This window comes from Schistocerca gregaria, chromosome 4 (assembly GCF_023897955.1).
Source record: "Schistocerca gregaria isolate iqSchGreg1 chromosome 4, iqSchGreg1.2, whole genome shotgun sequence".
In the NCBI taxonomy this organism is placed as follows: domain Eukaryota; kingdom Metazoa; phylum Arthropoda; class Insecta; order Orthoptera; family Acrididae; genus Schistocerca; species Schistocerca gregaria.
The window spans coordinates 439,398,052-439,418,745 of NC_064923.1; the positions used below are offsets into that span (position 1 = coordinate 439,398,052).

At 41.4% G+C, this 20,694-nt stretch overlaps 1 protein-coding gene across 2 annotated transcripts in view; it reads right to left on the reverse strand.

Moving 5' to 3' along the window:
* LOC126365858 (peroxidasin homolog) overlaps positions 1-20,694 on the reverse strand; it is a 1,186,130-nt gene that overhangs the window by 210,355 nt on the left and 955,081 nt on the right. For both annotated transcript variants that reach the window (XM_050008525.1, XM_050008523.1), the window contains one exon: positions 15,375-15,446. In XM_050008525.1, the coding sequence (XP_049864482.1) occupies positions 15,375-15,446 (72 nt within the window). The remainder of the gene's footprint in view (positions 1-15,374; positions 15,447-20,694) is intronic.

Genomic DNA, 20,694 nt, shown 5'->3' on the forward strand with positions numbered 1-20,694 from the left:
GCTGTGGTTGTTATTTTGTACTTTGTCATGAGTAGAGGCTAGATTTTCTTGTTATTATCTATAAGTGAGAAAGTTGTTTATGAATAACGGAAACATAGTTTATGTAAGATCGACGAATAGTGAATCAATGTTTGATTAATTTTTGTTTTGCGTTTTTACTTTTACGTTTTCTGAGGAAATTGCTTTTTCTGGCACTGTATGATAAATCCGTTTCTTTTTGCTTTCTTTAAGTTTTGGTAAAACACTTCTGATTCGCATTAAAAATCAACAATTTTCCAATAAACCCCGAATTAAACGTCGAGAATTTTAATTTTACTCTAAATACGGTTTATTTTTAAGTGACTAACAGGACGATAATTATATAGAACAAAAATGTTCCGTAGATTACGCTGTCTTAACATATACTGACTTAGTTTCTAGATGGTTCACTGGTTCCGATTTCTATAAGTATCTAGTAAGTCACTGATCGCATATGTAAACAAAGCGATCGGAACAAGTTAACGTCCGATGTGTATGCAACACGCCTGACATAAGGGTAAAGCGTTTGCGACCTTAACTTACCACAGCTACTACGAAAACTGCTATAGTCTAGGCCTGCCTCTGATTGTTTATGGCAGCCTAGTTAGTTTTACGATTGTAATGAATGCATTGAAGGATTACGGAGAGGTCCTATTCCTACAATGTGGTTTAAGGAGATGATTCGGAATTTAAATTAACCGGCGGAGTTACAGTTGCCATGGCTGAGAATGCTTGGATTAATGGGCGCCCTTTAAGCAGTCTACGAGTTGATCACAGCAGCTGAACATTCCATGCTCCACCCTTCGAAACAGGCGACAAACAATTGTGAAATGGTATCTCTAGTGCGGTTCCAGGCTGTCGTGAATGCAGTTGTTCGTGGCATCGAGCAGCTTTTGTAACCTTGAACGTAAACATCGTAGGCTGTAAACAAAATTTGCCCTCTCAAGTGCAATTTGAAGTGCGTTTCTTTCAATGGTTTACTCTTTATTTCTCTTCCGCCTATCCTTAAAATTGCTTTCCTACAGCTTCATTGTCCTACGATCACTCCTTTTTCATGGGCGTGCTCTTCAGTAGCGGAAGTTCAATTATAACCATCCTGTACATGAACGACCAGTTAAAAATTTGTAACAACGGATGAAACGCGACCCTCTATAGCACCTATACAGTGGAGTAAAACTCAGTGTCATCAAATAAATGAAAAAATAAACGCGACAAACTCTATGCCTTTTTAATGATACATATCACTATTACAGTGACGAATGCCTTGTACAGTTGACAGAGTCTGTACAGATTAGTAAGAGGGTACGGTTGAAATGATGTCCAGGACTGCTTCGCTAAATGGAAATGCCACGAGGAAAAGTGCGTCAATAGGGAAGAGGAATACTCTGAAGGTGACAAAAGACCAATGATCTGGAAAATTAATAGTAAAGTTTAAAAAAAAAAACAACGTTCGATTATTCTCAGAGCATGTCCTGTATGTTAAAACGTATTACACCAACCACTAACGCTTTAGAAAAGTGTCATATTGCAAATACCAGAACGTGGAATATGCTCTTGGTTTTAATACAAGATTCACAATAATTCTATTCGCAGAAATCTCACAACCATCACAGAAACATTGAAGTGTCTTAATTTTTTTTGGGCAAAAGCGTGGTTCTATTAGACAACTGCTATGTAATGAAACAAAGTTTATATTTCAGATAAAAAACCAGCGCTTCAGAAATTTATAGCGGCTGTGAACCCAAAAATGTAAAAGATTATTAATAATGATGCTTTTTAATATTTATACGTCAACAGCACCATCGATCAGGAAGTAAAATTAAATTAATTTTTATTCCCGTTACATGTATTTTCAAATTCATGGAATTTTCCTCTTTAGTTGCAGCAACATCGAGGCATTAAAAACTTAGACACTGTTAATGTCCACAATAATATTTATAACGTATTCGTCGTAAATTTACTTTCTGCTTTCTATTCCATAACGCATTTTACAAATTTTCTAGTTGATAACGAAGCCACATGTCCACAGAATTCATTTGATTTTTGGCACAAAGCCGACCAACTGCCAAAGCTTAGTAGACCCATTGACGTTGCCCAAGAGCTATAAGTTATCTCTAAACAACTCTAGTCTCTTTTTGTGGCTTTTTTCATGTAACTGTGTAAAAAAAGTCAAGCGGCGTTGCTTTCCTGAACGTGTCATCTTTTGAAGTGGAAGGTCTTCTTGGTCGAGGATCGTCTTTAACAATGTGTACGACCTACAGCACCATGTCTGTCACCTTGTTTCAAACGTTCTGCCAATAGCATGTCACTACATATTTTCCGTTCGCAGTAACTCAAAATGTTCAGTTATGGTTCTGAACCGACCTCGCATGTAATTGCAAGTTTTTTGGAGCGCTCATACTCCTGGCGAACCGGGACTAATATTTTCAGTCAACTTCTTGCGCTTGTTTGTTAGCTATTGCATAGAATGGCCTATCTACGTAAGAAAAAGCACTGAGAAATGTATCATCCAATCCACTTTCGTTCATAAGTGATACATGCTGTGCTATGAAGAAAATTCCGATTTGGCATAAAACATGTTATAGAGTGTGTCTTCGAAGAGGTGGTGCTAGTAGGTTCCCATGGGACCAAACTGCTGAGGTCATGAGGTCATCGGTCCCTAGGATTACGCACTGCTTAATCTAACTTAAACTAACTGACGCTAAGGACAACACACACACCCATCCCTGAGGAATGACTCGAGCCTCCGATGGGGAGAGCCGAGCGAACCGTGGCAATGCTCCCGGGACCACGCAGCTACTCAGCGTGACTTCGAAGAGGCTACGACTGCACACATTACACGTTCCCAAGCGTACCGACTGCTGTTGGAAACATATGTAATTTGTGACAGCACGGATGTACAGGAGTTAACCGTCAACATTATGTAACGCTGGATAACTTGAGCAGCACCAGCTGAGCGAAAAGTGTATTCGCCTGATTTAAACCTTGCGAACGTGTCAATAGAAGTATACACATTTTTTAGACTACCTGCAATTACTACCTCCTTGCTACGTATAGCAGAAGGTGACATTTTTTGAATAAATTGATCAATGGCTCGTGCACTTAACTTTTAATACACGATGATTCAACGTTGAATCCCGATTGCAACCAATTAGGGAAAACTAACAACTGTTTATAACTTTTATATAAACGGCACTGAAAGTTTTTTTTTGAAGGAAGTAGGATCTCGTGGAAGGCATTACCGCAGAGGCTCATTTTCATGTTTCTAGCACGGTGACATCGCAGAGACCCAAGATAAATAACCGTTTTTTTATGAAACTAATTTATTCAAAAGGTTCTTAGTGTGTTCAGTGCTAACATGATAAGAACGAATTATTCACCATTCTTTAAAATTCACACACAGTGTTAAAAAATGCCAATTTCAATGGCTTTAGTGATAATAAAAAATTGAGAACTCCTAAGTACAACTATCTTCTTTTTGCGCAAGAACTTCATGAAACAAAAGAAAATTGTTCTATATTCCGAAGTATTAAACTCGGCCTCTTGAGACTCTCTGTAAAACCATACCCAAAGACAGAAAATGTTTCGAGTATATTGTCAGAAGGGAAATTGAAAAAAGGCGTTTTGTCGGACCTGCTATTGAAAACATTATGGTCGATTCTAGCTTCAAACCAACAATATGAGTCAGAAGATGGCTTTGGTATAATTGAATGGGGTCATTACCACGTCTTTGGCAGCAAATGAGACGCACGATATACCTATGTTGCAGCGAACATACTGGAAAACTTAAAGAGGTGAGGTTCGTTGATCAATCAAAATATTAACTTTTTGAACAGTCAGCTTGATTTCGCTATTGAATTATCAGCCAACTTCGCCACCTTTGGCATTATCCTGCTACACACCAATAAAAATCGTTATTATTACAGAATGTTACATTCCACATTTTAGTGTGCGGAAAAACATGTGATACTGTTACTAACCATAGTTTCACACTGACATTGCACGTACAGATACAACTATCATGAAGTCCATAAGTAAAACGGAAAAAGTGCAACCCAACAAAGACGCGTCGAATTTAGCATTGCTCTAAGCACATGTGTGTCTGTTGTGACGCAGCTTGATTAACAGGTAAGGGTGCGGTATTAGGTAACTGCTAAATAACCTAACGATGTGTGTCTCCCGAAGTGTAAAACTAGCCTTTAAGGAATTTATAGTGGCTGCAGACCCATACATAGAAAACATTATTAACAACGAGGCGATTTAATTTTGCACCATTACCATCGTTGACCACATAAAATTAAATTACTTTTCATTTCAGGTGCTCGTGTTTTAAAATTTATAATATTTACGTCAGTACTTGAAGGAACATCGACGTTTTCAGTATTTATGTCTGCAATAATATGTATTGTATGTATGTTGAGAAATATTTTGCTGATTTATAGGGCATCAAGTCTTTTACTAATTTTATAGTTCATTGCGAAGTCACTATGTGACAAAAATGTACATCATAGAAAGAAAACCTAATGTTGGGTATGGTTTGATAACACGAAACGAAAAGATTAAGCTATTACTTAACAAACAGTTATAAAAATTATCTGAAACACACGTAAGGTCATCTATAGTTATTAAGCATTAGGAGCGATCTAAAAATTTCCGTTTGAGAGCATTGTTGCGGCGTATATGGAAGGTAGCTCGACTCCTATGCGGGTATATAAGCTCCAACATGTAGGCAAGGTATTAGCGTGGCTTTCATGGCTTTGTGATGTGCACGCGGAAAGTGCGGAATTGTGAACTATGAATACGTTATTATGAAATGCGTCCAGCAGGGCCATCATGCTGTTATTCTTTTCTTGGGCTGCCGAAGGACAAATAACGGTAGACATTCATCAGAGAATGAACTATGTGTATGGGACAGCATGACTTTCGAAAACCACCATTGCGGAATGGTGTGCCATGTTCCGTGCTCCATGATAAGGCACGTCCACATGTTGCAAATGTCGTAACACAGAGGTTTCGGCAACTCAAATGGGAGGCACTCGAGAATTCGCTCTGTAGTCCCGATCGCTTCCTATGTCATTACTGTGGTAAATTCTTTTATGTTTTTGTCTATTTTTTGTTTGTCTGTTGTCGATGTATTATGCTCGCTTCAAAAGGTCGTAATAACGTGATAAAATTGTCTCTGATAGTGCTGTTAAAATAATTACTGTTTGTTGCGCGTATGAAGAGTCTTGGGAGAGACGGCTGGATAATTTTAGCAACAATTCATACATGAGATTGCAGGTTCGAGTGCTGTTGTCCACGTCTCTTCCCGTACACGTCGCATTCAATCTGAAACAATTCTACTATTTCAATACATCCAAAAATACTAATAAAGGTCGTGACGCTCACCTTTCTTCTCATGAAATAATAACTGTTTATTCTATATATTATTATATGTCCACATAAGATCAAAAGAAACGAACAGAAAACTCTAGTTACCCTTAGTTACGAGTAAACCACAGAGAGAGTAATATTCCGAGTCAACGATATAATTATCATAGAGTCTCTCAGATAACGTCTTTGTCACTTAGCTTTATCACAGTCGATTCAGTACATTACATATTTATTACACTACATTATCATGCCTTCGGTCCTTTGACATAACCTTGAAACGCCGGTGATTCCTATCGGACGAGAATGTGCACCATGCAGTTACAGACTTTGCCACACAGCAACACACGATGTTTACCAAGTGTATATCATTAGTCTGCTGTGTTGGTAGGATTATTGCCTCCACGTTCACAGTGAGTTTTCCCAATAGGCATACCGATTCTGGATTGCACGGCCTTCGAACTAAAACTTTTTATGACCCCTCATATAACTTTCAAAGATTCTGAGGTTAATCTTTGCCTCGTCCTTCGTTCGATGCATCCAGTCAGTGGTAGATCTTAGGGGCAGGACGTTTACAGCAGCTTCTACGAATATTCTGAAACATGGCGGCACACGTGTGGTTGCATCGGTCAGGATGCACACTTCCTGTATGACCTGCAGCCGGAGCAAGCCAAACAAGCTGCACACTGCAGCGCGCGGTGCTGACGTCGCTGTTACGGCCGCGGCCAACAATGTGGCCAGAGATAACAGGCACCAGGCGGTGCTGCCAACCCTGCAATATTTATGCGTCGTCCTTGCAAATGCGGGCTGCGCTGGCAGGCCGCGACGCATATATTCCAGCCATGCTGCCCGCACCCGCCTCCGGCGAGTATTTCTGGAGCTCGCCGCCGGATTAAAGCAAACATTATGTTTCCCGCGCTGCATGACCTCAGCGCCCTTATTTCGGGAATGCTTCGGAAGATTGCTCTCGCAGCGAACGTCTGCTCCCTAGACCGCATCCTGTATAAATGCGGCGACGGCAACGAGGGAAATTTCTGCTGATGCCAAGAGCCAGTGCGCATTTCTGCAAATGGATGGACATTACCTCCCAGGAAATGTACCAACTGGCTCGAGGGTCAGATTAAACGTTCAGTATCCGTGAGTTAAGGAACTAAGACGACGATATATGTGTGCAGTAAAAGAAATCGAGGAGGCAGTTAACCGTTTCAGAGTTGGGTACTTCCACAGACAAGTGGGCAGCGAATTCAATAGTACAGAAAAAAATTATAAGGAAAGATGTACCTCCAGAATGCTTAAAATTTACTGTTCCTCGTATATGTTCATCGTTAAGTCATAGAAAGTTTGATATATCGGAACCTATAAGTATTTTCAGTACTCTAGTGCATATTTACAATTTCTACGTCATTGTATCATGTGTTACAAAAGTAGCACAGACCGTAAAATGACCATAATTCACACAATTATGAAAGCGTTGCCGTGACCTGTTTACAGAAATTCACAGGAAGATAAATCAACTGTTTAACTATTGCTATCAAGTTCTCGAATGAAGCACTTGTGAAACGGTTTGAATTCACGACATCCAGCACTGTATGACAATATCGTTTATTGAGAGAGATGCATAAGGGACCGGAAGATGGCATAATGGAATGCCAAAACTGGTAGTCAAAATAAAATAAAATAGCATCTCAGTTACACTGCTGTTGGCAAATTTCATTGATATTTACAATTATTTGACCAGATGATGTTCCACTTCCATGATGGATCAACAGAAATTGCTGTTAAGTGTGTTGTTCATTTACAGAAAATGCACACTTCTAACTGGAACGAAAATTCACATATTTCTGATATGTATTTTGTACATATGACTGAGTCTACTTAAATATCAGAAGTAAGAAACGTAGAAGTGACGTAATAACTTTTTTCATAATTTAAAAAAAAATATCACTGCTGACAATATGTTTCAAACTATATGTTTTTCGCTATCCCTCCCCCAGTATAAATAGATAAAAATAATGTTAACGCACATTTTGTCTTTATCTTTCTGACTGTTACCTTTAGGTTGCAGGTATTTAAGTTTTTATAAAAAAGATATGCTTACTAATAGATGGGCAATAATGGCTAAAACATTTGGTTTTAAAGCCTGAACTCACATAAAAGTCTACAGTATCAGTTTTTTCCTTATTATCACGCTCAGATCACTGTGTAACATTTAATAATAAGTAATGCCTTACAGTTATATCACATATTATGCTCCTTCCAGTGGATAAATACGGTGAATAACGAGCGCATATTATTTCTCACATTTTTTTTAGTCTAAAAGCCCTTAACATATGCTATCCGAAATATGTTCGTGAAGGATTTAAACTTAAGTTACACGTATTTTCGAGCCATAGCTGAAAAATATCAGGTTGTACTGTGTCTAATGCTTAGGAAGTCATACGAATGCTATGAGTCTGCGTACATGTTTGTGTGTGTGTGTGTGTGTGTGTGTGTGTGTGTGTGTGTGTGTGTGTGTGTGTGTGTGCGCGCGCCCACGCGTGCGTGTGTTTGTCCACAGGTTTTGGTGGAGTCTGACACTCTTTTAATTGAAGACAATTCTTAAAAAAACAGAAAGATGCCGAGTGTCCCGCATGAAATGTTTACATGCCTGCTAATTCAAGACAAGGCAGGCTCGTCATCAGATGACATCATTTACAAGAGTTACAGCGTAAACTTTACGCAGAATGCCACTAGTATTATAACACTTTCCCAGAAGTGAACAAGAACGAAAGAAATTGAATAATGACAGCCTGTAACATAACAGCAGTTTCATTCAGACAACCGTTGATCCAGTTTCAGAGCAAAACTTACTGTGTCTTATTTTCTTGACATAAATGTAATAAATATACAACATGGTGGTGAGATTCAATCTGAAAAGTTTGAAGCTTATCAGGGGAGGTAACTGTGAGAAATAATTTTTCAGAAAAAAAAAATTCGATACGTTGCATCGTTTTCAAGTTATTTAGCGTTGAAGTTAGCCAATCAGGCACTGGAGCCCGCAAGTTCATGAAACACCCCCCCAGAGAAAGAGTCGCCAAACGTGTTCTTCGGTTGATTTCTTGAACGTCAAAGCTAAATTTCTGTTAGTCGATCATCTAGTTTAAATTTATCATTTCCGAAAAAGGTTCCATTTAACTAAAAAATGGTTCAAATGGCTCTGAGCACTATGGGACTTAACATCGGAGGTCATCCGACCCCTAGAACTTAGAACTACTTGAACCTAACTAACACACATCCATGTCCCAGGAGGGATTCGAACCAGCTACCGTAGCAGACGCGTGGTTCCGGATTGAAGCGCCTAGAACCGCTCGGCCACATTGGCCGGCCTACAATTGAACTGATAATGAGTGTTAGAACAAGCGGTAACTGACGGACCCACAGATGTGAGTGCATTACTGCATTTTATGTAGTGCACGTGCTTGATGTTGCCCCCGCAAAGACCAGATTGGCTAGCTTCAATGCTGAATAACTCGAAAACGGCACATCATACCGAATTTTTTTCTGAACAATTATATCTCAACACAACCTCTCCTGAAACACCCTTACAAGATTTTCCGATTGTTTGTGATCCTATCTGTATAGGTAAACGGTCTAGAAGACTATCTTCCTATAGAAATATCGTTTCTGAAAATATTCTCCTGTACTTAGTCTCCTTGTCTCATAATGAAGGAAAGGGACGTTGGAATTTAATACCTTGTAACCTTCAGTTTCGTTGTAGAAAGAAATAGATGAAAGAAATCAGCAACGCCTTGAAGGAATCATCCCGATATTCTGTTCGTGTGGTTTAAGTAAGCCTGAAGCAGCTTGAATTCCGTGAATACTACAGACATTTCAAGTCCTTGCATTTCGTTTAATTTATTCACCAAATATATTCACAATTTCGAATGTGGATCAACCATTAGTTATGAAATGACGACCATGAAAATTTCTGCCGGACCGGGAGTCGAACCCAGATTTCCCGCTTATCATGAGCGGTCCCCTGGGCACTATTTTTTTTCCGAAGGAACCTTCGAGAACTGAGTGGTGGGGCAAAGTCAGGAGGGGACGCAACTCGAGACCTGGCCACCATATTCCGTTCCCGCCCTCCAGGTACCAAGGAAAGCGTAGGAAACGTGCATTAAAGGTACAATGAGCATCGTTCATTTATTTACTTTCCTTTTCTTTCTTTCTTTACTCCTTTTATTTATTTCTTTAACACTGATACCACCGAGAATATCAGAAAATAGGCGTTGTGAGGAGGAGGGAGCAGGAAGACGTCAATCACATAGAGACTATCAACATATCGTTTTTTCCGAGAAGAAAATTCCGATTGCCAAAGAATGTATCGGTTGTAAATAATGTGCAACAGGCGGGGATCAACTCTTCATTACAGGAACATCCCAGCTCTGGGGTGGTTTAAGAAAAACACTGCAAAGAAAACTGGAGAAAAATTGTCTGCATTTAAGACTGCAGGCAACAGCTCACTGGTATTCATGAAGGAACCGCCGAAAATCTAAGATACTTTTCTCACCATCAGCAAACACGTAGTGTGCTGCGTGTACATAAATCCACTGCATTGAGTTCGTCTTCGCTTGCGGGAAGTATCCCGCATCCGGATAGAGGAGCAGTTAGGAGGTATCTGATGAGGAGTCGTACGGGTAGTTAGAGGCTACATCTGTCGCACCAAGAACAAGACACCTCTCGCCGGTTGGCACACTAGACGGTGCTAGTCTGTGTCCACAGCATCACAGGCGACACGCAATGGTGTGTTTGCGAGGTGAATCCTGAGAAGCCGTGGTGACCGGCATACTTGCTTCCCATTGACAGTAAGGTACCATGTAAACTAGATATCAGTGTCAAGATAAGGAGCACACACTGATCGCCAAAATGCACGTCAGTGGAATTGGGATGCTTCCCCTAAGCCACATTTGGTGACCTGTGCTGCTCAAGAAAACCATAGAGCGCCTTCCTAGATGTCAAGTGCGCTGGCAGTATCAGAGTACAGACGTAGCTCAGTTCAAGGAAAAAGTGGCGGAAGTAAAAGGAGGGTGGTGAGACTTCCGAAAGCTGTATAGATGCTGAGAGAGGGTGTGGAGCACGAACCTACTGCAATAGGATGGGAAGGCACGTAGGACTACGGCGTCACATCGCCATATGAGAGCCAATGAAAAGGGCTACCGCTCTGTTAGGCACATGATACAAACCTGAATCTACCCTGCACCGGGGGAGAGTGAGGGTCTCGTACCTTATCTTGAGAAGCAAGTCGTGACAAACAAATGGACCCAATGCCACTAGCATGCGGTGGGCCATGGATGGCGGAGTAGGAAGTGTCACATTGGGGATACGTAACGCCAAATATACATTTACGTATTGTGTCAGCTAAAGCCCCCGTAAGCGTTGATCTAAGAGCCAAGATCGTAGTTGGGAAAGTAGATGTCGGTAGTTGTGGGCCGTTATCCGCCGCAGATCACTTGAGAAATCGAGTCCTAAGCATCGGAGAGTATCAGCTACACGCAAAGGAGCAGCACTGTTCGCAGGAAGCCCAGCACCTATAATTATGGCACTCAATTTGCGGATGTTAAGGCAACTACCAGAAGCTTCGCCGTAGGCAGTAACCCATGCCACTGACTCCCTGACCTCAGCAGTCCTACGAAGAACGATAACGAGATCGTCTGCATAAGCAGTGCAGCTCACTACATGGTCACCGAGAGACATCCGGCAGCCGTGACACAATAATCTACGGATCCAGATGGGAGGAGTGAGACGGCCATTCTAGATTACAATAGGCGTAGCTCCACGAAGGAGACGCATTACGACGTCGACGGTAGTATCAGTATAGCCCATGTTGCGGAGCACCCCTTCCAGGTAGTCGTGGTCGACCTGATCTAACGCCTGGCTGAAGAGTTGCGAAAACTCCACGCATACGACGAGCAAGAGCGATTATGTACCAATAGCGACAGTGTTGATGTTACTGGACCCTCCCAAAGAAGTTTGATCGGGGGAACCACATACAAAGCAGTCCGTTTAAGCCGCACAGCCAACAGAGGGGTAGAGATCTTTGTCTCACGATTTAGTAACGCAAACGGGCGTTAATCGCATATCCCTGAGGTACCACGAGGCTTGTGGATGGGTGTGAGGAAACATCGAGGAAACTATCTGGAATCGGCGCGAAAGGTGACATGAGGTCCTGACAAATTTCCGTCCACACTGGCAGAAGAAGGGGACGAAATGTGCGATAAAACTCCAATGGGGGCCCGTCAGAGCTATTCAACCTATTCGTGGAACCCGCCTGGACAGCGTCATGGACTTCGTCCTCCCTGACGTTAGCGTTCAGATCCATCATCGTAGGTACAGGAACTGAGCCAAAGGAGAATCGGCGTAATGTTGGCAGGGTGATGGTGTTGTTCAGAGTACAGCATAACATATTGTGCGTGGAGGGCAGACCCGAAATCGCGTTGGGTACCTAAACGCTGCCTATCATCGGCTATAAGAACATTTATTAAATTAATCCAACGGTGACGTCGGTTCTCTATGACATGATACATAGATGGACGCTGTTGCTGTAACCCATAGTGTGTGCGCGCACCCTGAACATAACTACAAAAGTGTTCAAATGTGTGTGAATTCCTAAGGAATCAAACTGCTGAACTAATCGGTCCCTAGACTTACACACTTCTTAAACTAACTTATGCTGGGATCAACATACACACACACACACACACACACACACACACACACACACACACACACACACACACACACACACACATGCCCGAGGGAGGAATCGAACCTCCGGCGGGAGGGCCACGCAATCCGTGATATGGCGCCCTAAACCGCGCGGCCACTCAGAGCGGCACCATAACTCCTTCAAGGTGGCGTCGAGAGAAGGATGTGAGCAGTGCCTTCCTGCGATTCACCACCGTCTGGCACTCTGGCGTATACATCACAGTACACTGTCGAAGAACAGTGAAATAAATTTCTCGAGACCGTCGCCGCCACGCCGCAATCTCCCTTCAGTAACCCCCGGCCGTATGGAGGTCAGGCTTTGTAAAGAACAACAACTATGATAGGCCAGAATGATAGGCATCACGCCGTCGATGAAAAGCTGCCCGACGGCCGGAGTGGCCAAGCCGTTCTAGGCGCCAAAGTTTGGAGCTGCGCGACCGCTACGGTCGCAGGTTCGAATCCTGCCTCGGGCATGGCTGTGTGTGATGTCCTTAGGTTAGTCACGTTGACGTAGTTCTAAGTTCTAGGTTACTGATGCCCTCAGAAGTTAGGTCCCATAGTGCTCAAAGCCATTTGAACCATTTGACAAGCTGCCCGTGTGGTCTCGATGAGCTGCGGGCAGTGAAGTAAGGTAGATCGTGTTCAGTTTCCATGGTCCACGGCTGCGCCTCACCCTTTGGAGGCAGAGGTTGCTGGCGCAGATACGTGCGTCATGTCCTGAGAACGCCACGGGCCAGACTTCAGCAGTCCACACTGACAATATCGCGGGGAGGTAAACCCGATCGAGTCGGCTGGAAGAATGGCTAGTGAAATGCATAAACTCCATGATCATGCTACCAAGAACCCACTAGGCTGAGGTGCTGGAGAAATTTCGCTAGCGCCGCGCACGGAGGGTGACGTGGTACTTGGTCTTCGGGTGCTTGGCTGCAGTAGATGTCGTCTCATATGCTCAATGCATCCTGCCGACCTAGGAAGAGAGGCGTGGACTGACTCCGAAAATAAGTTGGAAAGTTCACGGCGGGCGCTCAAATCAGATGACGCATAGACGTTGGCGATCCTGACGCCACTAAGCTTTAGAGCGATACCTCTCGCATCGAGGAGATAAGCAACAGTATCAGCGCGGATACCGTCACGTAAAGGGATAGCCAACCCAGTAACGGTAGAGGAAACATGAGAGACGTGTGCTGTAAAGCCTTGGGGAGCACAGAATGTAGCAACGTTCACCTCCTGATGGTGATCTACGTCAAAATTCGAGGCAAACAGCATGTCATGGAGTAAAGGCAGGTTATGACTTACGCGATTGGTGTTGACATTGACCGTGGCTATGCGATGAGTCTGGAAAGCTTCCGTCGCCAGGAGGACGGGCGATTCACACACAATCTTGTAAGCCCCCGTCAAACACTGAGGTTTGTGTCCTCAACGATATACGATGGCAGAATTATGCAAATGTAGCGGTGGGAAAGGCTGATGCCGGATTCAAATTTATCCTAAGAATTCGCTAAATTATGACGTCATTTACTGTTCTTGAGTGCCAACGACTCTGCCGCCGTATATAACGTTGTCCCCGTCACATCACCACAGTTAGGCGCTGTCGGCCTTTGCTAGTACTTGGATGGGTGACCGACCGGGTCTGCCGAGCGTTTTGGCAAGCGGGGTACACTCAACCCTTGTCAGGCCAATTGAAGAGCAGCTTGACTGAGAAGTGGCGAAAACTGACAACGAACAGAACAGGTCGCGTGCCGACCTCGGTCGTTACCATTGGACCCTCAAGGTTGTTCGGGAGGAGTTCTGATTATTGAATGGCGTTCGTTTGTTAGGAAGGTGAGTTAAATAAGTGGTAGAGAAGATTTAATGAAGAGCTAGGGAGAGATCGCCTGAGCGTCAAAGAAAATCACAGCGAACTTCAGTGGGAAACTCTGCAAGTCGGCTAACGTCAACATCCTAGAGTCGTAGTCTAAACGTTCCGAGAGTCCGTGTCCCAACGCGAATAAACAAAGATATCAGTTCCTCGCGCACTTCCACGAGGATAGAATTACATAAATTCTTTGTCTACTGACGGGCACTGACTACTATTTGCATCCCGCGAGCCGTAGGTGAATGGAACAAGAAGAAAAGGAATGATTCTGCAACACGGTGCACCCTCCATAACATACCGTAAAGCGCTTCCATAGTATGTATATGTCACTGCGAAGGAACTAACACTCGTCAGGACAGCACTTTTCTTTGGAGACAAATTACAGCTCCATAGTTAAGATCGATTGTTCATATGGAACAGCTTCCCTGTTGTTATAAATATGAAATTTTCACTATAGTCGACATCTTCGTTGTGAAAGAATTCAGCAGCTGTGTTGGTATTAAATTTTTTTTTTATTTACAGTTTATTTTTCCGTCTCGGTGCCTCATATTTTCACCGCTCTAGTAGTTTCGATCACATATCACCTTTAAGTAAGTAACGTTTAGGTCACCTTCATTAACGCATAATAAGTGAAATTTTGAAATAATTCAAACTGGAATTTAATTTCTAACTATGTTCATAGTAGTAAAAATTTATTTACATCACTGTAAAAAAGAGCCCTTCAGACAGAATGTAATGCTCTCATGCATCGTTCTTTTCAGAAACTCTGTTACTTAGAAAAGTTTTGAAACAAATATTTAAAACTGAATTACATTAGAAATCACTACCACACAGTTGCTAAAAAAAATCGTAATTTTAAATGTCATAGCCGTGGTAGTAGATCTACTGTTAGCTATCAGCGTTGCACAAACGCTGCTGGTTCAGTCGCTCATTTAGTGTGCACTACAAAACCGAGTATCTGCATTTTGTGAGTAGAAACAAACCTTTTGTCTCCTAAGAAGGTATCTACGAACCTCCTTTTAAAACAATGCTTTGTAAATGTTCTGCAACTAAAGCATTTCGCCTACACTAAAACTTCCATATCTAAGTTCAGTGTGATTCGGCGTTTCGTAACAAAGTACAATGTCTACAAGAATATCATTTTTATGGTTAAGCACGGCGTGCAATGCTACAGAAATACGCAAAACAAGGTATATTTTAAACATCCGTAAATCTACATAATACTAGAATACGCTAACCACATCTGTATAAAACCAGGCAAGTTTCGCATTGTGGTGATGTGTTGAAAAACAAACTTGCATTGACTGATGAATTTCGTTGTCTGTCTGCTTGTTTTTAATTTCATTTGCTCTAAGCTAAGCAGAATAGCTGCTACGAAGCTACTTACAGTCGTTTCAGTGCTCCCAAGTTCTTGAATGCGCCAGCTGGTATCTTCTGTATCCTGTTGTTGTGCAGGAACCTGCAACAGCACACAACTTTAGAGAAAATAGCTTAAAGTGAACTCAGTTATTTCACATTTGCTTGAAGTACGTGACAAAAGAAATTCTGAGATAAGCTCTTTTCAGGACGAAAGTCAGGGTTTACTTAGTATTCCAGATAGAGATTACACTCCTGTTATTCCTCACAACTCTTAACTAAACAACTTTCTAAAATTGCCAATGACATTTGGAGTGGAAATAACATTTTTAATGGACAAACATATTTGTTAATAGTAGTCCAAAAGTAGGCACAACATTTGCTCCGTACCGTCATCTACTTGCATGCAAAATCACTTTCAACACTGTATCACGACATCAATTCAGAAGACTGTCTTGTGATTCTGGATCTTAATGAATGCTTTCTTGAATTCACACACAGCACTTTCTATCACTGTGGTCGGTCACTAATCTGCCCTACCTCTTCAACAAAAGGACGTACAGAGGCTATAATAGAATTGCTTAGGCCGATTGTCACCCTCTACCTGGCAGAGAAAATGCTTACAAACTATTTTAAATTTATGTTACGATGGTTTCGCGTGAACCGATGTTCATTCGAGGCAGCGGAATGTACTGCCCCCCTGAACAGGAAAACTTTAACGAAATTCTCCTTTCTTCCGTTAGATCTACCGCCACTCCAGTTATATTTACTGTAAAAAATTGCTCATGCTCTCTCAAAATCCCAAAGTTTCTATTCTCTATCCCAAGTGCCGACCAATTTGTTATTTTATTTCAGCCATCAGTCTTTTGACTGGTTTCATTTGGCCCGCAACGAATTACTCTCCTGCGCCAATTTTTACACCTCGGAGTAACGCTTGCACTTTAAGTCCTCAGCTGTTTGTTGGATACATTCCACTCTCCGACTTCCTCTACAGTTTTTACGCTTTTCAGCTGCCTCTACTACTTCAGAGTTATTCCTTTATGTCTTAAAACATGCCCCACCATATCCTGTCCCTTCTTCTTGTCAGCGTTTTCCATGTGTCAATTCGTAAATTTAGCGAGAACCCCCTCATTCCTTATCAGTCCGCCTAATTTTTAACAATCTTTCATAGCATCACAATTCAAAACGCTTCGAACCTCTACTTTTCCAGAACCATACAGTACGCGATTCACTACTGAAAAATCCCCGCGCTCCAGACGAACATTCCCAAGAATTACTGTCTACAATTAAAGTCCTATGCTTGATGCAAATAGTCCTCTTTTCGCGGTAATGTCGTCATTGCCTGTGCATGACTGATTTTTACGAATATGTCCTCCTTGCTTCATAACTTCATCTACTTAGTGGTCACCAATTTTGATGTTAAGTTTATCACCAATATCCTTTCTGTTGCTCCTCAGTACTTCCGTCTTTATTTAGTTTACTCTCAATCCACATTATGTCCTCATTACACTGTTCATTCGATTCAACAGCTCCTGTAATTCTCCATGTTCACTGAGGTTAGGAATGTCATTGTTGAATCTTATCATTACCATCCTGTAATTATGAATTTTAATTCAATTTTCGAACCTTTCTTTCATTTTTATCACTACTTCTTGGATGTAAAGATTCAGTAGTGAAAGAATACATCATTATCTTATACACTTCTTTACCAGGGTATTTCGTTCTTGTTCTTCCATTCTTATTCCTTCCTCTCTCTTTCAACCACTAAGTCACAAAAGATGGAATGAAGCATCATTTACTAACTGAGTTTATTTTCTTTCACTGCACTGTACGTCTTCACACATTTTCACAAGTGTAGCCTCGTTCGAGTACACAGTTGTCCTGGCTATTTTGTACATTCTTATTTTACAGACGTTTTGGATATTTTTTGTGTTATCATATTGCTGTTGGAATAACTAGTCTAACTTTTATTATGTTACTATTGTAACTGGGATTATCTTACCTGGTGAACTGACATTTTGGTGATGTCTGCACCGTGGCTTCCTTCGCGGAAAAGTAAGGTGAACGGAAATACACTCCATACTATTTGTCGAAAACTGATGAAAATGTGTCTTTTTAGACAATACTATTTTCTGTGTAGTATATTCATTTCATGCCAATATAATACTAAACCTATATACATAAAACAAAGCTGTCAACTTTGTTACACTACGTGGGAAATTTGCTCTAATATATTGTTCTCTTATACTATGAAAGAACTCTAGCTATCCAAAGCATTATTCCTATCACACTTGTTCTCGAGCAGAAGAGTATAGGTTATGCATTGATCCTATAAACCTAGCTAAGAAGCATCTGTTCTCATCTGATAAAACACTAGAAATGTGTTCATATGATCATCTACTGTGGACGATATTGGCTACTGGTCTACGGAAATCCAACTAAGTGTTTCACACGCATTTTTTTGTTTTTTGTTTTTGAGTGCAGTTTCTCTCTTTCTCGAAACAAAAATTACAAAATAACTCTACGTAATATGCAACCCGCAAGAAACATTGTTATCAAGGCACCAGCATTGTGGGCAATGCATTCACAGTGATTTAGATGCCACAACCGATATCATTTTATGCAGCATGCAATGTTATATCTGGCCTTTAGAGATAACGCGCGAGTTATTCACATTCTCTCGCTCGATATGCGAACACTATTACTCTACAGAAAAAATGAGCAGAACCTTCATGTAGGAAATGTGGTGTAGTGATGTAGTAACGTTTTGTACGGGGATACGTTTTGGCTCGACTTCAGGGTTTTCAAGTGATCACGGAAAACGTAAAAAAGTGACCCCCACATTCACCCCTCACCAATTCGAATTTCTAGTCCTACCACTGTACAGAAATTTCCGACTACACGAAATATTCTCGATATTGATCTCTGTTGACTGAGCTATTACGCTATCAGCAGAGTCGAGTATTTTATTTTACATTATGAACTTAAACGTGCCCGTGAGGGTAATGAAAGAAAAATAACTTTTGTAAGCTTTAATCTGAAACTAATTACGTAACAATTCTATCCAAACTTAACCTCTGCAAGCACGGTAGCTTCATAGTCAGATGGCCTGACGAATAGAATGATGTAATTGTTTATTTTATGCTGACAAAATTCAAAAAAATATTAGGTAAAACCTACACACAGCCTAGTTGCACAATTTGTAAGTGTTCGACTAAGCCGGGGGCGTATGAAGGCCAGTCAAAGAAGACCCAGAATGGTCGAATGTGGGAAATAATTCTTGCAGTCGCAAATTTTTTGCAGTGATAGGGGAGGGCGATATGAACAACATACTAGAAATCCTGACCGTTGGGGAGTGAGTATGGCGGTGGGGATGCGTTCCAAGGCAATTTTAGTACGTTTTTCTTTAATAACTCAAAATCTAAGGCCTCTAGCGAAAACGTAACTATGTATAACATTGAAGTACATTAAATTCCCTGTTCATTTTTTTCTGTAGGACTAATAATTTGCACATAGCGAGCTAGAGAATATGAATATCTCACTAGTTGTTTTTCAAGGCCAGGATTAACATTACGGGTTGCATAAAACGGCATCGATAGGGGTAGCTGAATCCCCATGTATGTTATGTGTGTTAATAGTAAAAGTGTCATGCACTGCAATAAAACATAGTATATTCCCAAAACAGTTGTATTATTGTACTTTCACTGCACAGGGCGAAACTTCACTTCATACGACACACAATAAACCAACGATGACATGCCAGCTTACCGATGTCCGAATGGCGTGCTGCAGCAGACGAGCTGAACAGTCCACAAGAATAAAAAGGCATACTTGTAAAAAGTCCAGCAAACATGCTAAGAATTCGACATAAAGGTCTGATATAACTTCAATTGTTAGGTCTTTAAAGATGGACGAAGACAGGAAAAAAAATTGGCCGTGTCCCTGCAAACCTAGAAGAACCAACAGGAATTTGAATCGGTCTTCTGCTCCGCACCACATCATGAAATAATGCTTTACAAATGGTATAGAGAAAATATTCCTGCCTGTGCAAAGTTGACTTTTAGCATTTTTTGTTTTTGTTTTGATGTCAGTTGTATGGCTCTTCGTACAAAGACGAATGTTTGAGCTGCGCTACCGCTAAATCATTATCATATGGTTATCTGCCTTGCAGCATGTTTACACTTCCAAGCCCTCCCTGCTTCTCTGCCCTCTCATTTCCTCTTTGTACTTTGATACACTCCTTGCAGTGTCTTAACGTCATAGAGCATATGGTATCTCCTTCCGCCGTTCCGTCTCATCTCCCGAATAACAACAGTAACACCTTCACTTGCTTTACCGGTTGGCAATCTCTTAAAATATGTCCAGTCCAGTTTAGCCTTTTCCTCTCTTCTCCGGACTAAAACATTCAACTGTCTCTAGTGGAACGTAGTCTCTCAAATTATGTCCTGTGCAGTTTAGCTTCCTGTTCTTCAGTGAGAGTAACATTCTCCAATCATCTCCATCGGTTCTCAGTACCTCCTTATCCCCGACTTTTCACTCCAACTGGCCTTCTGCATTCTACGACATATCAATATTTCACAAGCTTCAATTTTCCTCTCGTCCTGTTTCCTCAATGTCCATGTTTCTGCTGAACACAGGGTCACCTTTCATATCAGATATTTCACTAATCGCTTTCTTAATTCCATGTTCCAACCACTAGCTAAGAGTCTTCTCTGCTTTCGAAATGGCTTTCGCCAGCGCCATTCTGACTTCGATCTCTTGCTCACAATTCATATTTTCCCTCATCCAGCTTCCAAAATAGCTGAATGCCTCACCGGTTATATTATTTCAGGCCCTGACTTATACTTCGCTCTTCCTTTCTTTAAGCCTAAAAACACGCCTTGCATTTTCTTTTTATTTATGTTCATAACTTTTACTACAAAGGCTTCATTCAGGTCATCTAGCATTTGAATCAGAGTCTCTCCATTTTCGGGAAGAGTCACCATGTCATTTGCGAATCTTATACGTTCTACTTTCCGTCCACCTGTCACTTAATAGGAACGGAAAATTAATTTGGTTATGCAATGACTGTTCACTTTCACTACATTATTGTAGTCAGAGAACTGACAGACTACGCAGTTCAATTTCTTTTTTTAATTCATCCCAAACTTCGTCATAAACTCGTAATGATTTTGCTGAATATTTTTTTTGCAATCAGTTTCTGAAAGCTCCCCTCACAATTCCTCTCCTGTGTTAATACTTACAGCTCAGACAACCATTAATAACTATCGTCCTCAATTATTTATTGGATGTATTTCTCTCTGTGCCTTCTACTATGGGTTTCTAACCTGTGCAGTTCCGTCTAGTATCAT